The sequence below is a fragment of the Drosophila willistoni genome, assembly GCF_018902025.1.
Source record: "Drosophila willistoni isolate 14030-0811.24 chromosome 2L unlocalized genomic scaffold, UCI_dwil_1.1 Seg196, whole genome shotgun sequence".
Lineage (NCBI taxonomy): Eukaryota > Metazoa > Arthropoda > Insecta > Diptera > Drosophilidae > Drosophila > Drosophila willistoni.
The window spans coordinates 2,558,171-2,575,690 of NW_025814048.1; the positions used below are offsets into that span (position 1 = coordinate 2,558,171).

Genomic DNA, 17,520 nt, shown 5'->3' on the forward strand with positions numbered 1-17,520 from the left:
TTGAAACCCCATTCACTAAATCCACATTTAGCCATAGATAAAAGGTCGACATTAACCATTGAGTTTAATTTTTTAAATACAATCACTTCACGACCACGGTCACAGTTTTGTCAGCGATATTTATCGATGTATTTTGGCGCTTCTTTATTTGGCCAATCGTATTTGGTCACACTATTGCAAAAAACCGAAGGAGCGCGTGGTGCGGCACGCTAACTTTTTACGATTAGCAAAAGCAAGTTAAATCAGCCAATTTAAGCCAATAAATTGTTCTCATAGATCAATACTAGCCACATTGACATCATGTCAGAGGGCAATGCAACAAACAATGATAATTCATCGCCGGCGGCGCCAGCAGCTGGAGCTATGGATGAGGATGATGCCGCCGCCGTCGCGGCAGCCGCGGATATGGAGGCAAACATGATGGACGATGCTTTCGCCATGGCTGTGGCCTACCAGAGCGATGAAGATGAGCTTAACCCCACAGATGAGCCAGCCGATGAGAGTCACAGTGCCGAAAGTAATCCCAGTGCGGATGAACCCAACGCTGATGCTGATGAGGAGATTGAGGCTGATGCTCAAGCAGCTGATGGTGCAGCTGCTGCTCAAGAAGGTGAAGAAGATGCCAATGGAAATGATGAGGATAATGCTGGCGATCGTCGTTCTGCCACCAAAAGGGAATTCACACAAATTATTGAGAAATGGGAGCAAGAGCAGACCACAAATGGTTACGACCCATTGCCCACATTAAAAAGGTAAGTCCAAGTGATGCGCAAATGAATGGAATTTATAATCATTCACTTAATTTCAGCTTGGCAGAGATCTTTGAGCGTGAAAAAGATGCCTACATGCGTAAAGATCCGGATCCATTGGACTCCAGACATCCCTACAGAGCTGATCCCAGTTGTCTGTATGGTTTACTACTCCGCCAGCTCTTCCGCAAAGATCTGTTTATGAATAAGCTGCTCAACGATTATTTGCGTGAGAATTACTTTACACGTCAGAATGTATCGCGCAGCTCCTTGGAGCTAAATATCCTAGCCTGTCGCTTGGTATTGGAGGTGATGCCCGGCCTGGAAACCACTGTGGTCTTTCAGGCTGCCGACGATGATGGAACAATAAATCGCCTTTACACTTGGGCCGAGGACAGCATCGAGCCGCTACAGAGCTACGCCACTGGTCTTCTGGCCATGGCCATGGAGGTCAGTGATATAGCCATAAACTACAGAGATCAGAATATGCGTCTGGTGCCAAAGATGATAAAACGCCTGCACATGCTGTTGGCCATCAGTAAAAGTGCCGCCAACGATGCTTCCACGTCAGTGGATCCCAATTCGTCCTCCATAAGCTGGGTGGCTTGTGGCGCCTCGGCTCCGCAGTCACCCCAACATAATGGAAGTGGATTAACCAGTTCCCTTCATGCCGATTCCTCGAATATGTCCATACTATTTGAGAATAGCCGGGATGCCTTTGCCACTTCGCATTATTATCGGCGCATGTATATCCCACTGCATCCACCCACAGCCGATACCAGCCAGAAGTTAATCATGCGCTATCTAACCAGCTTGGGTGAATATCAAGAGTTCCTGGCCATGGCCTTTGAGAATAATGTAATGCAATTGATCTTTGGTTATCTGGAGAATCTTAATCGTCGGGACACATGCTTGGCCTACGAAGTCCTCAAGTATTTGGCCTCTCTGCTGTGTCATAAGAAGTTTGCCTTGGAATTCATAGCTCATGGTGGGCTGGAGGTAAGCCAAAACTTTATCTAACTGGTCCAAATCTCTCATTAACTTTTATTTTTTGGCAGGTTCTGATGAAAGTTCCACGTCCTAGTTTGGCTACAACTGGCGTTTCCATAGCCATTTACTATTTAGCCTATTGCGAGGATGCCATGGAACGTATTTGCTCCATGCAGCGTCCCATTATATCAGAGTTGGTACGCTATGCCCTCTGGATATTGGGACGTTGTCACATGTCATCCAAATGTCATGCCACCATGTTTTTCAGCCTTAGTTTTCAATTCAAAGTCATTCTTGATGAATTCGATGCCCAGGATGGCCTTAGAAAACTTTACAATGTGGTGAGTTTGAGAGAAAACACATCTATTCCCTTCCATTCCATATAATTCCCGATTTCCTTGCAGATATCAGTCCTTAAGATCCTCGATCCCACACACAATGAGGGCAACAATGATTTGGACATTAACGATGATGAGGAATGTGCGTCACGCCAAATGGTGCGTCATGTTTGCGTAGCCCTCAAGCGTTACATTGAAGCGCATTTCTTCTACAAATACAACAACTTCCTGTGCCAACAATATGCCTCGTCGTCGTTCTTCAGCCGCCATCCGACGGTGGCCACCAAATTGACATTCGATCAATTGCACGAACAGATCAGAACACTGCAAGAACACACCTCTGTGCGAGCCCACTGGGAGCCAGTGGATCAGCTTATGAAATTGGGTGTGATCACCATGTTGCTGAGGATTATGGCTTTCAGCTACGATTGGGTCAACAGTGGCCGAGCGGAAACGGTGCGCTCTGCCCTGGATGTGCTGAGTGTCTGCTGTATTATACCCCGCGTCTATATTTTGCTGTGCGAACGGATGCAAATGCTTGATAATACCACAACCTCTGGTTTCTGTTCGGTCCTGGGAGCAGCAGCCGGTGAGATAACCACCGATGCGGAGGTCTTGAAATCCGCTCTGGCCGTGCTCTGTCATTGCGTGTGCTCGCCCATTATACGCAAAGATGGTGGAAATCATCATCTGATCAAATTCGGCAACTCCTCGCGAAAGAATAAGGCCAATCAAAAGTACGCCGAGGAGCTGATTGAAAAAGTATGGGAATCTGTGTGTTCCAACAATGGAATAGTCGTTCTACTCTCCCTTATGCAGACCAAAGGACCCATTACCGATGCGGATTGCATACGAGGCATGGCCTGTCGTGCTCTAGCTGGACTGGCCCGATCGGATCGTGTACGGCAAATTGTCAGTAAACTTCCACTCTTTGCCAGTGGCCAATTGCAGACTCTTATGAAGGATCCCATACTGCAGGAGAAGCGGGCCGAGCATGTAATCTTTCAAAAATATGCCCTCGAACTGCTGGAGAGGATTTCGGGCAAGACCAAGCCGCTGAACAATCCATTGGATCCCTCTCTAACGAATATGCACAAGGCCAATGTGATAGCTCAGACGCGGATTCAGTACAATGACAAGCAGCTCTTTCAGTTGATTTTTGAGCATCTGGAGAGCAAGGGATTGCAGCAGACAGCACAAATGCTGCAGAAGGAAGTGGGTTTGCCTCTCCAAGCGCCGACTCCAAGGAATTTCCATCAATCTCCATTCGACTATAAGACTTTGCCCGGTAGTAGTGGCTCCATATCGCGTCATCGTTTGAGATCCCGCATGCAGGATGTCAATGCCGCCATTATGGGCATCACAGATGAAGCCTCTCCCAGTGCCGGTGTGGGCGGCATACCGAATTTCAGTTACTTGCCCACCTCTTCCACGAGCAGCCAGACACCGATTAAGCTGAGGAAAACAGAACGCATGACTTTGAATTCTTCATCGTCCAGCTCATCGATAGGCCGTTCCCTGCAGAAACATTTCACAGAGCCATCGGGAGTGGGTCCTGGAGCCATTAGCCTGCCCGATGAGGAGTTCATCACCCAAAAAAGAATCACTTTGAATACCATTGTAACGGAATATCTAACCAATCAGCATTCGTTGTGCAACAATCCAGTTACCACCTGCCCCCAGTTCGATCTGTTTGAGCCCCACAAATGTCCCGATCCACGACCTAGTCGCCTGCTCAGCTCGAACTACAATCTGACCAGCAGACATTTTCGTACTCAAGCCGGTTTCGACACAGGACGCTACGATCGACGACATGTCCACACTCATTTCGCTCCCTGGCGCACTCTGCGTTCGGCCGACTACGAGGAATTGGAATTCAATTGCTGTGATCTGGTGGGCAAATACATTATTGTTGGCACCCAACAGGGACATGGCAGAGTCTTCAATATGAACGATGGCATCGAACAGTTCTCGATGAATTGTCACAACTTCAGTGTGGATGCCATTAAAGCAAATCGGGCTGGAGATTTGGTTCTAACCACAAGTCTCTGGCGTACTCCCACAAGCATATTGTGGAATATTGCGGATAATGAATTCAAATCCAAATTGAGGCTAACTGAAGTCACCTACTGTGAGTTTAGTCACACATCTCAGGATCGTTTGCTGGGCACACAGAATGAGGTTAGTGAAAATGTGAATATAAAACTCGATGGGACAGCAATTTAATCCTCTTTTTTCCCCCCCCATTTGCAGAGTGCATCTTTGTTTGATATTAATACCGGGACCAAAGTGTCTACTTTTACACCAACCATACCCAATCAATATACCAAAAATCGAGCCACACTCTGCCGCACGGATGAGCTCTTGCTGTCGGGTAAGTAAATGGCTTGGGAGAAAATCAAACAAACTGGGATTAAATCAAATTCTCATCTCTTCCAGATGGCGTCTTGTGGGATGTGCGTTCTGGCAAGGAAATTCATAAATTTGATAAGTTTAATCAATGTATATCGGGAGTCTTCCATCCAAATTGTCTGGAGGTTAGTCAAAGTTAATTTTAGTTAAAATCGGATCATCAAGCATCTCTCTCACTCTTCTTGTCTTTTGCAGATTATTGCCAATACTGAGGTCTGGGATTTGCGCACATTTCATTTACTCCAAACTGTACCTGTGTTGGATCAGCGTAATTGCACCTTCTCACCCATGCATGTTATATATGGTGCCAGATTGGGTGCCGACAGGGATGAGGTTATGGAGACATATGATACCAGCTTTAATGTATTGGATGCCTATGACTACTCTAGCATAGCCACAATCGATGTAAAGAGGAATATCAATGACTTGAGTGTTAGTGCCAATGGCAGTCTGATTGCCGTAGTGGAGGATCATACCAGTTATGACTCGAAGCAGGAGACTTATGTGAAGATCTATGCGGTGGGCGTGAAGAAGAGTGAACGTTCGGAAGAGGTGCGTGATGCAGCGGTTAAGGAGCTTGCTAGTGAAGGGGGCGGAGAAGAAGTCGTCGGCAGTGGTGGGGGTGGCGGCAGTGGCTCTGCCAGAGGCAATTCTGGCCCTGCTCCTGCTGCTGCTGCTGCTACTGCTAATGCTAGAGCCATTTTACGCATTATCGATGGTGATCGGCCGTCGCCACATGATAACCATATGGATGTGCTACCACTTCCAGCTGCTATTGCTCTTGCTCGGCCAGCAGCCTCAGCCTCGAATGCAAGTCCAAATCTTTCTCGCCAACATGCAGCCAATAGTTCAATTGTTGGTGTGCGACGGCGGGCACGTACACTAAGAGGCAGAGGTGGTGGCAATGGCCATGGCCCTGGGCAAGTCCAAGGCCAGCACCGTGGATTCGGATCTGCTATCAATGATGTCAGATCTCTTATGCGGCGTATGGATGATATTGAATTAAATATTATGTCTATGCTTGCAGGAAGATGATGAAGAGGTGCCCGATTCTGATGAGGAGGGTTCCGATACTGGTTCCGAAAATGGTGAGTTATCCCCCGATCCCCAGCAGTCTTTTGGTTTTGGTGATGTTTGGTTTTATTCTAGCCTTTGCTTTAGGTCCCAATTTCTTGGGTTTTCCGCTCCGTAGTCATCGTAATCTAAACTTCAACATGGGCTCCTCAAGTGACGATGAGGATGACGAGCTCAACGATCTGCTCGAGGATACGGATGACGGCGACGACGACGACGATGAGGATGACAATGATGACGACGACGATGGCGGCGGCGACGATGATGATGACAATCCATCCGATGTCGACTTGGAATTTGAATTTAGTGATTTTGGTAATTCACCTCTTTGAAATTTTTGTTCTCTCCCTCACTCCCCCCCTTTCTCTTCTTCTAGATTGATTGTTACTGGCTCCGAGTTCGTGTCCACTTCGTTCCCACCAACCCGACGTTACATTTGTTCGCTTCCTTGTTGCCCTTGCGTTTGCCATGCGACTGCAAAAATCTGCTAACTTCAATATCTACATATATAGAAACGGATAGTTCATAAGCATCTTTTTTTGTTTCATTTAAATTACTTTAAACAATGTTGTGTTTGCAAATTTATATAAGAGAAAGAGAAGGAAACAACAAAAAGAAAATAACCAAACCGACTGTGAGAAAAAATATGTAAAAAGTTATTGAGGAAATTGTTAAACAATTTCTATTTGTACAAAGAGAAAAATAGTTAAATAGTTTTCTATCAGCAAAAGAAAAAAACAAAATATTATAAACATTTAATTTGTACACGATTTTTGTAAAATAAAAAACTAAAGTCTACCTATGTAGGTATTAAACAAAAAAAACAAAAATAAAATATAAGTTTTGAAATCTCTTATTTGTTTCCCAATAAAAAGAAAAAAAGCCTATTTTAAGCATGGAATTTGGCCGATTTTAGTCAAAGGAATTTGTTTTAAGGGTAGAAAGAGAAATCCAAGAAATAATTTGTAAAAGTTATTAAAGATAATTCTTCATTTCATACATAAAAGTGTGTATTAATAGTCTAAAATATTTGAAACATTTGGAAAACTGATTTTAGTTGGGAGTAAAACTGGGAATTCCTAACTTAAATTAATTTCATCGACCAATGTCGTCTATTAAGTCATAAATTTTAACCCTTAAATTCATCAAATTAAACTTATGATATAGATAGTGTTGGAATAAATTATTCCTCTTGCCATTAACTAAGTTCATATTAATGAAGTCATTAAAGAGTAATTTATTACGTATAATGATCACATAATGAACAGATTATAAGTGAAATTTATTCACAAGTTCAGTTCAGATTTTCTAAAAGTCTAATTCAACTTAAATGCCATTTAAACTTATTCAAATGAGAGATGAGTTCATCAGTTCATGAATTAACTTCGAAAGTCACCATGCGATTTGGAAAAAATCAACTATATAAGAAGATTGAGTACTAAAAATGTTTGCCTTCTTTAGGACCGATGCCGCTCCATTCTCTCTAGAGCCATACTAGAACCGAGTGTTTTCCACTCACTAGTCTCTGTTCTTATCTAATCGCATAGTTGAGCAGTTAAGTTTGGAAATCACATTACTCAGTGCCCGAAACGCACTTAGTCAGTCAGCCAGTCGGTCGGTTGGGGAGTGAGTGAGTTAACTTTAGCTAAAGTTAAACCCCAAAAACTGAAGCAAATCCTTCAACAAATAGATAAATATGGATATATTGAGTCAACTTTTGAAGCTTTTATCGGTGTCGTTGTGCGTTTGTGTTTTGCGGTCAAGTTGAATGTGTTTTGTCGATGGTCGAAATATAATTTTCAGTATTCTCAGTTTCGATTTGTCAACGATAGTGAACGGTTTAGCTTGTTTTTGGTTTTCGGTTTGCAATGCTTTTTCGTCTGCTATTAATCATTTGCCTTTGGCTGGGATCTACCTGTGGTGGCTATGTGGAGCATCCGAATTTCTGCATCGAAACGGAACCTTTGCTCTTGGCCGACATAGGTCAACATGTGGTTATACCCAGTGAGAAGTCTTTAAACTGTCAAATTATAGCCACCACTTTGACATCGAATGAAAAGGTGAAGGAAATAGATACATAGATATATATAGTAACCATATATGGTTGGATCAAAACTGGTTCTCATTCATCTAAATCCTTAAATGAACACTTCAAAGTCACAAATAACAAAATGCATTTGCGAGGTCGCTAAATTCATATGCTTGACCCTTTCATTTCATCAATAATTCATCAATAATCCAAACCCTCCACTCCACACGCCTCTTCAGAATATTGTCTCTGATATTTGCAATTGAATTAGTGTGCGCCTGAAAGAAAAGTGTCTTATAGATAATGCCAATTGAATGGCAGATAAGCAATACATACATATATAGATATATATTAATTTATATACTTTTATTATTTATTAGCCATCAATTGATTAATCCATGCTGTAACTTCCTCCTTTAGGCGAGTTTCATTGATACCATGTGTGCAGATCATGGCTCATTGACGGTGAAACAGGACAATCATCATTATTTAAGGCTCCGCAATGGAGAACTCAGTGGGCGTGGCAGTCAAGAAGATATATGCGAAAATCAAGCGAAATCTGTTCTTGCCTGGGTTCCCTATCAAATGGTCTTGGAGCACTATGCCCGCGAACTGAATCCCAAGGAGCGTCTCACCTACATAGCCAAGGCCACCAATGTGGAGAGGGAAAAAACGGAATTGTGTCATTTTAGGCACACAGATTTGGTCAATAAAGTGGTCGATGGTCTCTTTACATGTGTGGTCATGATTTTTGGTGATAATTTTGTAAGTTATTTAAAAAAAAACTCATTCAAATTGCTTCTAAAGAAGTTCTTGGCTCTTTCTTTCAGTATGGCGTGGAGGATAATATCAATGTACTGGTGGAATTGGAGCCACTGATGTATCAACTGAGGAACATCACCTATATGCCTTGGCGTAATACCACCAATAGCTATAAAATGAATCTGGGCAGTAGTGTCCTCAAGAATCCCGGTCATGAACGTAAACCCATTTATGGCAGCATCAATTATTCCTTTGTGGAGAAGTTACGCCTGAATGTGAGCAGCATCTATCAGGTGGATGAGACTCTGGAAAAGCTCCCATTGCTCCTGGAACATCGTGGTTCAGTGCTGGAACTGGATGCAAATGGCATTGGTGGTCTACAGGTGGACGAAAAGGCCTATTTTGGACGCAGTATGGATCCCTTGAGTGAGGTCAGAGTTCAGGTCATCGGCCAGTGGGTGGATCAGTATCGTGAGTTCAGTGCGGATATCTATGAATATTATGGACATGGATTAAGACGCTATAAACAGGCACTCAGTCAGGCCAAACTTACCCTAGTGCGCGTAGATAATACAGAGCCCGTGTTTGAGGCTCCCGAATCGAGTAACCTGGCCAAAGCATCGCTCTTCCGGGAACCCAGTGGTTCTAGTCACTCCAAATTGATGGTAAATGGTTCCCACTCCAATTTTACAGAATGGGAGCAAGCCGTGGATGATGATTCTGCAGAGGAATCGTCTGGTTTCTATGGCTGGTTTGTGGTCACCTGTCTATTGGTGGCTCTGGCCATCATCCTAAGTGTTTTCGCCATCGTCCGCTCCCAAAGCAGACGACTCCAGGAGAGGCAAAAATATGAAGTAGCCAATCAAAATGCCCAACAGCCTTAATAATAATAACAAAACTTGAATTTATATTTTTCTACATATATGTATGTATATCCTCTTTATTTGCAGTTAATAAAACAGAAAACTCGATAAACCGAATTGTAAATATTATTTAAATGTCATGAATTAAACAACTGTCATTTAAATATTACAAACTATTTGCTAAAATGATTTTTACTCCGAGCAAGAGTATTTGTTTCGTTTTGCATTAGTTGTGTTTATGCTGCTGTTGTTGCTGTTGTTGTGTGTGATGTGTTTTTTCTTTCTTGTGGAAAAACTATTAATTAATTGAGAGAAAAAATAATTGTTTCATATAAGCAGACGAAAGGAAACCCATGAACTGCTGCGAATTTGCATTTTAAGAGAGAGTAAGTCCCCAAGATACAGAAAAATGCATTGTATAAATGCATTAATGTTTTTTTTTATTTGCCATTTAGTTTAATTATTTAAGACACTATAAATATTTAATTAGTAATTTTCACACAACACACTTTGAAATTAAATTCTAATAGAGATGACAGTAATGCAACGAGAATATTTCAAACGCAGATTGCCACATTTGCTGATACACTATTTTAAGAACAGTTTAAATATTGCAATAAATTAGCCAAGAGGCAGACACTCCACACTTTGTTTGCATACAAATTGTTTATAATTTACTATTTTGAGAAGTTTTTTTTTTGATTCAACTTCTGCACAACACTGCTATCGCAACTATCGTGTCACGAGGCAACGCCCGAGTTGGCAGCTCTCCAAATTGTGCTGTACACGCCTATCATCTCACTCACACACAGAGGAGTGAAGCAGAGCAATAGAGAAATTCATTCATCGAGTTTTTATTAATTTTGTGCTACATCTAGTTATTTCATTTAAACACCTTTAGAATAAACCAACTGGTGTGTTTTGGCATTTGTGTGTTGTTTATGTTTTTGAGCCGCCAACTCGAATAGCAAATGAAATCGTGTAAAAAATGTGAAATTTTCTCTCGTTTTTAATATTGTGACGCGGCCATTGCAAAACGCAAAGCAACGGCAACGACTTCGACGGCGACGAGTCAACATTTTTATAACAAAAATACATTGGCATTGGCCCCCACAAAATTATATAAATACCGCAGCGCAGGTAAGTCAAAGCAACATTTCCAGTTAAATGGTTTAATAAAATTCCAAGCAAATTTTGATGCCCAAATCTGAGAATGTAAATAAAGCCAAGGATTTAATTAATTAAAAAAAAAAAATAAGGAAAGATTATTTGTTTCGTTTTTATTATATGATTTTTTCTCTGTATAACACTATATAGATGTCTCTTTCTAACAAGACAGAGTTGCAGCTGATTTTTGCCTAGGCCGGTTATCGAGAAAGTTATCGAATTTGAAAATTTGAATCTTTGCTGGAATTTTATTAAATTGTTTTCTTCAAAGTACATTAAAAGTACATTACAAATTTTATTTTTAGAGTATTTGATTGCTTGAAATGGACCGCAAGAAGGTACTGGAATTGGATAAAATTTGTCGTGTTTGCATATCGGAACGAAAAGAGATGAGACCTTTGTTTAGTGAAAAAGTACCAGAAATGCTGATGGACTGCACCAGTGTCCGGGTGGAACCCACAGAGGGATGGCCGGACAAGATATGTGTACAATGTGTTCACGCTGTTAGCCGAAATCATGCCTTTAAAGCATTGGTAGAGCGCAGTGACAAGGAATTGAGGGAATATATTAAGGGTATAACGGTTCAAATGGTCCTGGAGGAGCAGCAAGCCATGGCGGCAGCAGCAGCGGCAGCCAATGCGGCAGCGTCCACCACAATAACAGCAGGGACAGCAACAACACCAACAAAACAGCAACTGCAATTGGAACGCAAGCAACAAAAACTGTTACAAAAGCAACTGAAGCAGCAGCAGCAGCAACAACAGCAACAGTTGCTGTTGGAGGAACAATTACTACAGCAGCAACAGCAGCAGCAACAACAACAGCAACAGCAGCAGCTGGTAATACAACAACAACAACAGCAGCAGCAGCAACAACAACAACAGCAACAACAAGCACAGGTTAAAAGCAAATGGAAACCTTTAATGAAAAAGGGCTCAAAACAAGCCAAGAACTCATCACCCTCCATAACAAATCAAGTGCAAATACTGCCCGAACCAGCACCACCCCCGCCACCATTGCAGCCATCTCCTCTCCAGCACCAGCAGCAGCATCATCAGCAACAACAAATCCAACAGATACAACTACCCACACTCCAACCGGCACCCACTCAATTGCTATCCGCACAGGCAACTGGAGGAATACCGCATCAAATAATTCTGCCCAATGGTCAATTTATCACGACCGCTCAGTTAGTAGCCCCGCAACTGGCGCAGATTATCAATACAACGCCCCAAGCACCGCAGGGACACACAACAGCCGCGCAATCCCAATTCCTGCCACAACTCCTGCAGACCCCCAATGGTCAGACATTACAAATAGTCCAGCAACCGAATGGCACACAGTCCCTGCAATTTGTCCAGCTCGTGCCACAGCGAAGTCTGGCCCAACCCACCCAGCAAGTGACGGGAATGCAAGAGACTTCGTTGGCCGAAGCAGATGTTCAGCTGCTGAACGAGGCCTGCGATGTGGAGGATGAAGATCTGGATGAGGTATACGATCAGCTGGACTCGAAAGGTCATACATTCGAAACGATTGTACTCGATGATGATCAACAGCAGGATTTCCTTAAGGATCAGGTGCTAATCGACGAGGATTTGACTCAAAGTGAGACACAGGAGCATGAATATTTCGATGATTTGGAGCAGGAGCAACATATGGAGCAGGAACATGAACTGGATGAGAGTGAAGTGCTTAAGCACGAGGATGATGATTTCATCATCGAAGAGATTCAACTCGAAGACGAGGATATAATGGATGAGGCTGAGGAGTCAATGACTCCAGATTGTGAATACATAACCGATGATCAGGATCATCATTTGGCCGGCGGCGACGTCGATGATGAGATGCAGTATGCCATTATGGAGCATCCGGATGGTGAAACCGAAGCCGATCTAGAGCAGGCATTTATGGAGCAGGAGGCCGGCGGTGTGGTCGAACAACTGACCGTACAAGATGGTGTCGAGCTGACAAGTATATCCCTGGAGAATGCTGTGGTTGAATTCAGCCAAGCGGATCAATCTGCCCTGGTCAATGCTGCAGCAGTGGCCGAGACAATAAGCCTTAATCCGCCCAAGGCAAAGCGCTCAAAGCGGGGCAATAATGCGCATGCAGCACCTGCCATCACTAGCAACACCACCACGACCACCACCCTCACTCTCCAGCCGTGCAATCATCAGAGTAGTCCACCACCAGCTCCTCCACCCATTAGTAGTAAGCTGGCCGCTGCCAATTCCCGGCAATTGGTGCAAACGGCATCGGTAATAGCCGCAGCCGGAGCCGATGACAACTATGAGATCGATGCGAATCTGGTCACTGAGTTCATCCAACAGCATACATCTCCCTTGGGTTCGGGTCGCTACATCTGCCATTTGTGTACCACAGAGTTCCGGCAATTCAAGGGCCTGCAGAATCACATGCACTCGCACACGAATTGGATACGCGCCAATTGCAAGAAGCAGCCGCAATGTGAGATTTGCCTGAAGAGCTTCAAGGGTCCTGGCATGCTGCGCATGCATATGAAGACTCACGACGCCGAATCGAATACTCCAGTGTGCAATATCTGCAATCGCACCTTCAAGTCGAAGGCGATACTCTATCGCCATCGCCAGACGCATCAGCAGCGTGCCTATTGCTGTGGCGTCTCCAATTGTCGCAAGAATTTCTCATCCGCTGCCAATTTGCGCTGGCATGTGGAACGCAAGCATCCGGATGTGGTGGATCCCTATTACAAGTGTGGCAAATGCTTGACTCTCTTTCAGGTAGTGGATGATCTGCAGCATCATGTGGAGACAACGGACTATTGCAATGGCGGCAATAGCAGCAGCACGGACTCGAATCAAACTCACGCCGTAGCACATGCTGGCGATATGCAGGGAGCAGCTACTGCCACCCAGTTGGGAGCGAATGCCGCCTTTAGTGGAGCGGTTAGCATTGTTAGCAATGGCAATGAAATGTCCAGTTTAATTGCCGCTCCAACTGGATCTTTGGCCACAGCAACCACTGGTAGTGCTCCCGGTGATACCCATGCCGTGGTCGTGGGTTCATCCGGAGAGGTTTACTTTGTGACGCAGGCGTAGCCAGCGGAGTATGCCGTGGCGGGCGCAAATGAATGTCTGCTCGGCCTTTAGATCATATGATAAATATATATAATAAAACTATATAAATAAAACATATACATATATATAAGGATATATATATATATTTTTGTACTACTCCAGACACAGCTACACACACACACACACACACATACACACATATTGCAATGCTAGATTTTTATCCAACATTTTTGAGGATTATTTTAGTTAATATATACTTTTAGAATATAAGTTACAAAGAGAATTTAGTTTATAATTTTTTATCATACACTTGGGGAAATATTTAGACTAAAAGGAATTAAGAAATAAATTTATTAATAATTTGCATCTTGGTTAACATTGTTGGGAATTGTAAAATAATTTTTAAAAAATAAAACAAACAAACAAAAAAACAGGAAAAGTACTAAAAACAAAATGTAAAATAAAAACTAAATGCTATTTGTATTTTGTAAGTTTAACTTTTGATATTTTATTCGTCGAACAAAAAGGAAATCATATCACATAAGTTTAAAAAGTAGTTCACTTAAGTTCACTTAAAAAGTGAAAGTAGATTTATTATTTTGAAAACTACTGTGAACAGATTAAAAAGAAAGACAGATAAATTTGTTTAGCTTTTTGTATGGCACTTGTAATCTACCTAAAGCAAAATGAGTCATTTTTATTATCCTATAATAGATATAGGTACGTGTGTATATCCAACCGAATATCGTACTTATATCATTTGTCTGTTGTTGAGACATCAATGAAATAGTCAAGTTTCCAAGTTAAGGTTTTTAAGGATTTCAGATTTAAATAGAAGATATACAGTGGCGGTCACCAGGTTAGCCCTTTTTTTAACTTTGAATTTGATTTTCTCGGCTCCTAAGAAAGTTAATGAAGAAATTTTTTCAGTAATTTGTTGTTTATTGTATTCAGATAATGACCCGTAATTATTGTCATGCCAGCTTTCGACGTTTTTTTTACAGGTGCGTTTGAACGAAAATCGGCCCCCAAATGCTGGTCATAAGTTTAGCCCGGTATATCCAAAATCTTTAATATTGTAGTTAGACCTGTGTATTTGAAGAAGTTGTAGATCTAGGTAATCTAAGATAAGCTACATACCAAAAATTCTCATTTTAGCCCCAGTATTTGATTTGGGTGCAATCGAAATTTCGGGTTTTTATATGTAATTCTTGAGGTCTCTTTGTTTGACGTCGTTTTACGATACCAATTTAAACTAAAGTAATTTTTCTTAATCTAAGTATTAGATCGATCTAATCGCCTATCATTTCAATAAATAGGTAAACGAAATTTCCCACACATCATCCATGGAGATTTGTTCTAACTACTTTTTGAATATGATACATATATCGTAAATAACCGCCTCTGGCCTTGACCTAAAATGTGCGCAGAGTAGTAATTAAACTGTTGGATTTACCTTTAGTTTATATTTTTATGATTCATTCCAGAATTGAAAGTTTTATTTTATTGCTGATTGATATTTGAATATTATTTATTTTCGCCATTCATGTTTTCTTTGTCAATATTAGGTAAGAAAAATCAACTTAAATACAATATTTTCCTTAAAATTCCAAAAATTGAGACTGATTAATTATGGCAATTTATGTTTTTGTTAATATGACTATTAGATATTCCGTTATTATATAGTAAAATAAATGAAAATTATTTTCAAAAATTATTATTACCGACATCATCATTTTGCGCGTTCCTTTTATTCAGTTATGTAAGGGGTCAGTAGTTGATATTTTAATTTAGATCTTATCATTAAAGTGTAGCAAGTAACGAAAGTAAAAGTGTCCGAAATAGATTCTAAAGCAAGTCCGCAATAATCACCTCCAATCGTTAGTGAGCTTCTTAGAGCACCCATCGATTTTATTTTATATACACTACTGCCGTTCAAGACATGAAGTGCAAAGTCATCATAGTGGGCAAATGAAGTGGTTCCATCCTTATATACTAAGTGAATGTATAATTCGTGGGGCTGATCTTTAATGAAAGAGTACACCCAACTCGAGTCAACGTCAATAGTTTTCTTGAGTGATCCTCTTTGACGTTCAGAACGTTTTATGACTATCCAACCAGGACCAGCGATATCATTGTTAATGGTCACCATCTGGTCTCCCCTTCCTGTCACGTAAACTATCGATTTGTATTCTGAATTCATAATTTTTGTTTCGTTATTTTTTATCAGAATTTCATACTCGTTAATTTTTGATGCCATTTGCTGTTTTTCAGTTTCGAGCATCTTTACTTTCTCGTTGGACTCCTGTAAAAATGTATTCGCCTCTTTAAGTTTACTTTCGGTTTCTGATAGCTGCGCGATTAGATTCTCAACTTTTTTATTCGACTCCTCTAAAAGAGCATTGAGTTGATCTTCTCTAGCTTTAGTTTGTTCCACCAATTGATTCCTGAGTGTTTCATGGCTATTTAGTGTTTCGTTGGTCTCGTTTGAGGGAGCCATCGACTCCTTTAGTTGGTCCATATAATCCTTATGTATTTCCAGACATTTCATTGACAGCGTTGATATTGTCTTTACATGATTATCAATTTGCTGATCTTTTAGTTTAATCAACTTGCCTGCTTGCTGCAATATGGATTTTAGTTTTTGGTAGCAGTTTCCCTCACACTGAGTGTTCAGTAATTCAAATTCATCGATGATCTGTTATTTATAAATATAGATTTTTTTTTTGTTTTACATATAGTTACTATATATGTACGTATATATTGGTGTATACTTACGGAATTGGTCTCCAATGAAGAATCTTCTGTACAACCATCCACATTCGACAACATCAAATTGAGTATGGCTTGATCCATTTTATTTGTAAAATTGAGGAGAAATGTGTGCGCAGTTGTTACCGACCAACTTTAGACTGTCTAACTCGTTGAGTAAGCAAGTCCAATATATACATACATTGGTGGAAATGTTTCTACCTACACTTATATCTATATATTTGCTGACATCTGCCGTTTTATTACGTGGATTTGCTTCCTTTAATCTTCAAAGTAGGTATAAACTTGGTTTTTATTCAGGGAGTCCCGAAAAAAAACTACCTGATGAAAAACAGCACAATAAAAGTGCATTATCATAAAATTTTGATGTGGAAATTTGGCTTCACGCAAAATAGCCTTATCCCCGATTCACACTGAGCTCTATCCACCATATCTTTGGGATTGCCGAGTGAAAACGATTTCAATCCCAGGAGATCTCACGATTCGCGGAGATGCTTGTAAAAATATATGTACACGTGTATATGTGGATAATAAATTAGTCTCTTTAAAAGAAAAAATGAATTTCGTGTTCAATACAAATACAATCACTAAGACGAGCAAATTACCAAATGTAATCAAAATTCAACCATGTGGTCAATGTATGTCATTACTTCCTTGGCTACTTCCATTACCTTTAATATGACACACTAAAAATCTAAGTCGAACGACAGGTTTTTTTAGTTTTTGTGTTAAAGCTCTAAGTTTTTATACCGTACAGGGTGAAATGGTACATTAAAGTCGCTACAATGTATGTAACAGACAGAAGGAAGTTTTTCCGACCCCATAAAGTATATATATTCTTGATCAGCATCTACAGCCGTCTGTCCGTACTTATATATGTACTTATTTCATCATGGACTGAATTATTTTCGATGCGTAGCGACACTGCTGCGAGCGAACGTTTTTCGCTCTCGCTGCAGCCGCTCTCTGGGGTTCTACGCTGTTCGGCTTTTGCCGAAGTTCTCTGTCGTTCCAGGCTCAGGCTGTCGTTTGTAATCAAAGAATCTTGAGTTTGACGCATCTATGTATTCTATGGTTAGTGCTTGCACCATTTGATTACACATTCGTCACCTTATTAAGGAGTCTTTTACTTTTGAGGCCTATCAGATACATATGTCTTAAAATATCTATTTAAAATGCAATAATAATACAATATTTTCTTATATCAATTTGAGTAAATTTTTAAAAAATACCATTTTCAGCTAATCTTACTTTCGGAATAATTTTTCAATTTAAAAACATTCAAAAATTAAGTATTATTATAGCTTT

General features: G+C 41.0%; 4 protein-coding genes and 1 long non-coding RNA gene across 6 annotated transcripts; 3 read left to right on the top strand and 2 right to left on the bottom strand.

Moving 5' to 3' along the window:
- The first annotated feature begins 175 nt into the window (after positions 1–175).
- On the top strand, positions 176–6,198 carry LOC6639629 (protein mahjong). Of its 2 annotated transcripts, none has more exons than XM_002062644.4 (10): positions 176–752; positions 809–1,748; positions 1,808–2,080; positions 2,144–4,258; positions 4,331–4,451; positions 4,517–4,614; positions 4,685–5,041; positions 5,517–5,577; positions 5,639–5,878; positions 5,940–6,198. In XM_002062644.4, exons 1-10 carry the CDS (start codon positions 301–303, stop codon positions 5,942–5,944), a joined length of 4,662 nt encoding a protein of 1,553 aa, XP_002062680.3. In that variant the 5' UTR covers positions 176–300; the 3' UTR covers positions 5,945–6,198. The 2 variants fall into 2 exon arrangements, with proteins under 2 accessions (XP_002062680.3, XP_023037597.1); XM_023181829.2 differs by having other exon boundaries at positions 5,651–5,878.
- A 1,233-nt stretch (positions 6,199–7,431) lies between these two features.
- LOC6639705 lies at positions 7,432–9,329 on the top strand. Its single transcript, XM_002062643.4, has 3 exons — positions 7,432–7,623; positions 8,013–8,357; positions 8,423–9,329. The coding sequence occupies exons 1-3, from the start codon at positions 7,432–7,434 to the stop codon at positions 9,236–9,238; spliced, it is 1,353 nt and encodes a 450-aa protein (XP_002062679.1). The 3' UTR covers positions 9,239–9,329.
- On the bottom strand, positions 7,618–8,974 carry LOC124460009. Its single transcript, XR_006953965.1, has 3 exons — positions 8,908–8,974; positions 7,929–8,844; positions 7,618–7,870 (listed from the first exon to the last, which is right to left on the bottom strand). It is a non-coding gene; the product is annotated as an uncharacterized LOC124460009 (long non-coding RNA).
- A 684-nt stretch (positions 9,330–10,013) lies between the features above and the next one.
- LOC6639653 (zinc finger protein 853) lies at positions 10,014–13,559 on the top strand. Its single transcript, XM_023181828.2, has 2 exons — positions 10,014–10,357; positions 10,690–13,559. The coding sequence occupies exon 2, from the start codon at positions 10,708–10,710 to the stop codon at positions 13,459–13,461; it is 2,754 nt and encodes a 917-aa protein (XP_023037596.1). The 5' UTR covers positions 10,014–10,357; positions 10,690–10,707; the 3' UTR covers positions 13,462–13,559.
- Positions 13,560–15,154: 1,595 nt separating this feature from the next.
- LOC111519815 lies at positions 15,155–16,367 on the bottom strand. The gene is made up of 2 exons (XM_023181877.2): positions 16,219–16,367; positions 15,155–16,138 (listed from the first exon to the last, which is right to left on the bottom strand). Exons 1-2 carry the CDS (start codon positions 16,294–16,296, stop codon positions 15,191–15,193), a joined length of 1,026 nt encoding a protein of 341 aa, XP_023037645.1. The 5' UTR covers positions 16,297–16,367; the 3' UTR covers positions 15,155–15,190.
- Positions 16,368–17,520: the final 1,153 nt, after the last annotated feature.

Coding starts and splice junctions, on each gene's coding strand:
- LOC6639629 (XM_002062644.4), top strand. CDS start 301: ATGTCAGAGGGCAATGCAACAAACAATGATAATTCATCGCCGGCGGCG. Junction 1,749..1,807: donor TAGCTCATGGTGGGCTGGAG/GTAAGCCAAAAC, acceptor ATTTTTTGGCAG/GTTCTGATGAAAGTTCCACG. Junction 4,615..4,684: donor TCCATCCAAATTGTCTGGAG/GTTAGTCAAAGT, acceptor TGTCTTTTGCAG/ATTATTGCCAATACTGAGGT.
- LOC6639705 (XM_002062643.4), top strand. CDS start 7,432: ATGCTTTTTCGTCTGCTATTAATCATTTGCCTTTGGCTGGGATCTACC. Junction 7,624..8,012: donor CTTTGACATCGAATGAAAAG/GTGAAGGAAATA, acceptor TTCCTCCTTTAG/GCGAGTTTCATTGATACCAT. Junction 8,358..8,422: donor TGATTTTTGGTGATAATTTT/GTAAGTTATTTA, acceptor TCTTTCTTTCAG/TATGGCGTGGAGGATAATAT.
- LOC6639653 (XM_023181828.2), top strand. CDS start 10,708: ATGGACCGCAAGAAGGTACTGGAATTGGATAAAATTTGTCGTGTTTGC.
- LOC111519815 (XM_023181877.2), bottom strand. CDS start 16,296: ATGGATCAAGCCATACTCAATTTGATGTTGTCGAATGTGGATGGTTGT. Junction 16,139..16,218: donor CTTCATTGGAGACCAATTCC/GTAAGTATACAC, acceptor TATAAATAACAG/ATCATCGATGAATTTGAATT.